Source organism: Panicum virgatum, chromosome 1K (genome assembly GCF_016808335.1).
Source record: "Panicum virgatum strain AP13 chromosome 1K, P.virgatum_v5, whole genome shotgun sequence".
NCBI classification, from domain to species: domain Eukaryota; kingdom Viridiplantae; phylum Streptophyta; class Magnoliopsida; order Poales; family Poaceae; genus Panicum; species Panicum virgatum.
In genome coordinates, this window is record NC_053136.1 from 42,560,315 (window position 1) to 42,564,645 (window position 4,331).

General features: G+C 42.7%; 1 protein-coding gene across 10 annotated transcripts; it reads right to left on the reverse strand.

Moving 5' to 3' along the window:
- Window positions 1-1,000: 1,000 nt before the first annotated feature.
- LOC120709473 lies at window positions 1,001-4,331 on the reverse strand. Of its 10 annotated transcripts, XR_005689696.1 has the most exons (9): window positions 3,987-4,328; window positions 3,369-3,594; window positions 3,118-3,270; window positions 2,862-3,023; window positions 2,573-2,766; window positions 2,380-2,485; window positions 2,197-2,277; window positions 1,804-1,865; window positions 1,001-1,436 (listed from the first exon to the last, which is right to left on the reverse strand). XR_005689696.1 is itself a non-coding variant. In XM_039995140.1 (8 exons), exons 3-8 carry the CDS (start codon window positions 3,208-3,210, stop codon window positions 1,431-1,433), a joined length of 642 nt encoding a protein of 213 aa, XP_039851074.1. In that variant the 5' UTR covers window positions 3,211-3,270; window positions 3,369-3,594; window positions 3,987-4,328; the 3' UTR covers window positions 1,001-1,430. The 10 variants fall into 10 exon arrangements, 9 of the variants coding, with proteins under 9 accessions (XP_039851074.1, XP_039851107.1, XP_039851103.1 ...); XM_039995140.1 differs by lacking the exon at window positions 1,804-1,865; XM_039995173.1 differs by lacking the exon at window positions 1,804-1,865 and having other exon boundaries at window positions 2,386-2,485; window positions 3,987-4,327.

Below are 4,331 nucleotides of genomic sequence, written 5' to 3' on the forward strand. Positions count from 1 at the left end.
CTGCTCGTTGAAGCTCAAAACGGCACACGTAGTTCCTGTTTCTCAAAAAAAAGTTTACACAGTACCTGTCACATCAAATTTTCGGACACATGCATGAAACATTAAATATAGTTGAAGAAAATAATTAATTATAAAGTCTAACTGATTAGCACGAGATTAATTTTTTAAGTCTAATTAGTCTATAATTGGACATTAATTATCAAATAATAACGAAATGTGCTCCAGTGCCAAAATCCGAACTTCTTCACCATCTAAACACAGCTAGCTAGTACTCCCTCCGTTCCAAATTATAAGTCATTCCAAGAATCTTGAAGAGTCAAAGTTTTTCAAATTTGACCAAATTTATATGACAAAATAATAACATTTATAATACTAATTAAGTATCATTAGATTCTTTGTTAGCTATATATTTTCATAGTGCACCTATTTAATATCATAATTTTTTTTATTTTTTTATAATTTTGATCAAACTTTAAAATGATTCGACTCTCCGAGATCCTTGAAAGTTGGAACGGCTGGAGTATCACGCAAGAGATGCTCCTATTTCTTCTTCCTCCGGTCCGTTTATTTCCTCTCTACCAAAACAATCTACTAAACGGTGCGGAGTCCTCGAAGAACAAGGCCGGATCGATCGAGCACGGCCATATGCTCTTCTCTCCGCAACGGATCTCAAGCAAAGCAGAACCCAAGGATGAACAATTTCCTCTCTACCAAAACAATCTACTAAACGGTGTGGAGTCCTCGAAGAACAAGGCCGGATCGATCGAGCACGGCCATATGCTCTTCTCTCCGCAACGGATCTCAAGCAAAGCAGAACCCAAGGATGAACAAGAAGAAGACGAGCTAGAGTACTGGTAATGAAGCCTTGCGCACCTTGAAGTTGCCGAGCCTCTGCCTGTTACGAACCCAAGGAGAATAGACTCGATAAAGAGGCAAATCGAGAAGAACAGAGCCGGAGAAAGGGAAGAAAGCGAGAAGAAGAACGAAGAACAACAGAACGAAGAACAGAACGGGAAGTTGTTCTGGATTCTGTTACTGCCTCTCCTTCCTCGGCCAACACCAGGCTGTCTTTATACCGTTCATTACAGGGCCAACACGGGCCGTTCTATTACAAGGCCAACATGGGCCGATAAGCAGAGCTGACACAAGCCCACACAACACTAAGCGGACCTAATCAGCCACTGGCGGCCCGAGACGTGACACTGCCATGGCCACTCAGTCCTTGCTCCTGTGCTGTGCGTTCGTTCGTGTGGTCACTGGTCACCACCCAAAGTCCCCGTCTCCCCGAGCCGAGAGCCGCGCCCAACGTGACCCCAACGTGACCCAAGTTCTGCGCTCACCCCTCGCCAGGCTGCTGTGGGCTTTATTATAGTCGCTCTAAAGGAACAGAACTCCGCTTCCTCAAGCCTTCAAAGTTACAGGTGTTGCCGTCACAGCTGTTGCACGAAGGTGTTTGATAGAGGTTTGATATATTTGAGATGAAGTTTCTCTTTGAGAGCTTTGAGAGAGCAAGATCATGTAATGCTCGTCAGCTATGGGTGCAATTTGCAAAACTAAACATGCAGCTAGCGTACAGATAAGCAAAAATTGAAATGTTTTGTACCCAGATGTGATTAATCTGTAGCAACACAAGGGCAACCAGCTAGTTATGGAAAAAAAATGACCATTAACCAACTAGGCAAATACAGCATGAGTAGATAAAAACAAGTACAAATTTCACATCATAAACCAAGGAAACATGCAGTACCAAAAGTATTGAAAGTACTTCCGATAACATGATCTGAAAGCACAGCAACAACTGACCTACTAGTTTAACCGTAGCCCAACTTAAGCCCAAAATAAGCCACACAACCAGTTGACCATTACTGCAGATAAATTGCCATGATATGTCAGGGATGAAGACAGTACACTCATGATAATGCAAGAGAAGTACACCATTATTAAACAAAAACATTTTCTGTTATAAGCATATAATTGAAAAGTGTTGCAACTTCTAGTATGATTAACTAAACCACACGGAAATAGGGATTGCAATTCTTTTAAAATGGCAAATAGGGAATTGGCACAATACACTCGTGACAAGAAACCTGCATTTCAGTTTGTAACTTCTACTGTTTCATTTCGAAACCACAAGGCACTGCAGATGCAGGATGAATCTGAAAACAGGCTCATCTGTCTCTCAATTTAATCACTCACCTTCCATGTCTCAGATGTCTGTAGAGGCTTCCCCTTCAAGCTCATCGTAGAGGCCTCCCCTTCAAGCTCATCATCCTTCAACTGAGAAAAAAAAATGCATGCCAGTAAGGAGATCCACACAAGAAAAACAAAATGTATCATGGAATGTATCATGAAAGATAGTGGTGCAGTTTTATTTTACACCTCTACCTTGGCCATACTGCCAATTTCACAGCATTTGTTCACACCCTTATTCGAGTGATCAGTTGAATCAGATTCTTCACACTTCAGATCCCCAACAATGCTGAACCTACCAACAGTAGAGAACTTCAAATTCAAATATTACTAATTTGGTGCCACAGTAATTTCGAAGAAAACTGAACTATTATGACCATACCCAGGCTTCTCTGATTTGGTAGATGCTTTCACATCACCATTACTAGGACTTTTACAAGCAAATTCCGTTACAAACTTGGTCAAAGCTTCTGCAGTGTGTTTACGGATCAAAGCACACACAGAATAGTCCATGTACACACGACGATCCACTCGACTCAGCAGATACCGCATAATCTTAGCCTCCTTCGCCAAACCCTGTAAAAAATTGTTTTGTAATTGGTGACAAGATGCCTGTCAGCACAAAAGGAATAAATACCGCAGAAATTAATCAAGATGTTGAGGGAACATACCACCATCGCGCCAGCAACAGCAGCAGATTCAGGGCCTCTGCAGAGGATAAGTTCTAAGGCAGTCTGCCTAACCTGTTTGCTCAAAGCGGTCATTTCAGTGGTTTCAACATCATCATCAGATAACAGCAGCTCAAACAGTAGCTCAGTCTCCTTCACAATACACTTCAAAATTGGTGGCAAAAAGTTAACAAACGACAAATAATAATCGGTAGAAATTAGGTAAGCCACAGTTTGATCCAGTATGCAACAGCCTTACCACCAAGGCAGCGGCTGCTGTTGCAGCACAATATTCACCAGGTGATTGAATCACATGGTTTGCACGATCCTGGATCTGATGGCTCAGCTTCATCTCATCATCAGTGAGTTCGTCATGAAAGCAAAGACGAAAGTTGATCTCAGCCTCAACACTCTAAAAAGAATTGATTGTTTTGCATCAGCACAAGATAATGAGCAACTGAATCATAAATCAATTAAGCAGAGTTTTGTTTTGCAGAAGCAGGACAGTACCAGATTGGCTGCAAAAAGCAGTGTATCATAATCAGAGGCAACGCCAAATCCAGCATTTCGGCTAAAAAGCTCTTATCTTCGTACGGCTTGTTATTGACACAAAGAGCTGTGACTTCACCATCGTTTTGGCTACAATACTCCTTAAGATATCCCTTATAGACGGTCCAATCAACACTGCCACGGTAGGGAAGCAGCCTTTGCCATCCCCATCCTTTCTCAAGAAGATCTTAACACGTGGTTAACCCAGAAATATTAATTAATCAGATCAGCTTATCATAGGAACAAGAAGCACCCCCAAACTATAGAACGAAAAAACACGAGATAGGTTATTTAATTAAACGGCAGATTTACCGATAATGCGGGCCACACAACACAACAAGAACAACCAAGCGCAACAAAAAATGGGAAATCAGGGCCTTAACCCTCTTACCGAACCCTAATCCTAAAACCTCCCTCGAGCTCGCCGGAGATAGAGAAGACGCTCGAGATCGGCCTTAATCGAGTGAAGGAAGGCGAAACTAAAGCACCCAGGTGAATCTTAGCGGATCCAGAAATAAAATTTCCAGTAAAATTGATAGATCAGACCCCTAACCCAAAGAACGTCAAGCAAACTCATACCTCGGTGGTGGATTATATACAACGGTGGCATAGTAGGAAGATCGACAGTGACACCCTTCAATTCTTTAAGCCACGCCAATAAACCGGACCTGTGCAGTTCATCACAGTAGAACGGACGGTCGTCCAATCTGAGGATGTCCCCGTGCCTGGAGATACAGGAGGAACTCACATCCTCGCGCATGAACTCACCAACGCTGCTCCCATCTGCCTGCTTTAGGTTGGAAATGAGCTCCATTCAAGTTTCTAGGGTTTCCAAAACCTGATTCGGGGATTTGGTGGAAAGACGAACACGAGGCGGCGGACTCAGGTTTCGGTTTGCTGCGGGTTGGGGGGTTAAAAAGGGGA

Coding starts and splice junctions, on each gene's coding strand:
- LOC120709473 (XM_039995128.1), bottom strand. CDS start 3,210: ATGAAGCTGAGCCATCAGATCCAGGATCGTGCAAACCATGTGATTCAA. Junction 2,767..2,861: donor CTGTTGCTGGCGCGATGGTG/GTATGTTCCCTC, acceptor AATTTTTTACAG/GGTTTGGCGAAGGAGGCTAA. Junction 2,278..2,379: donor GCAGTATGGCCAAGGTAGAG/GTGTAAAATAAA, acceptor TTTTTTTCTCAG/TTGAAGGATGATGAGCTTGA.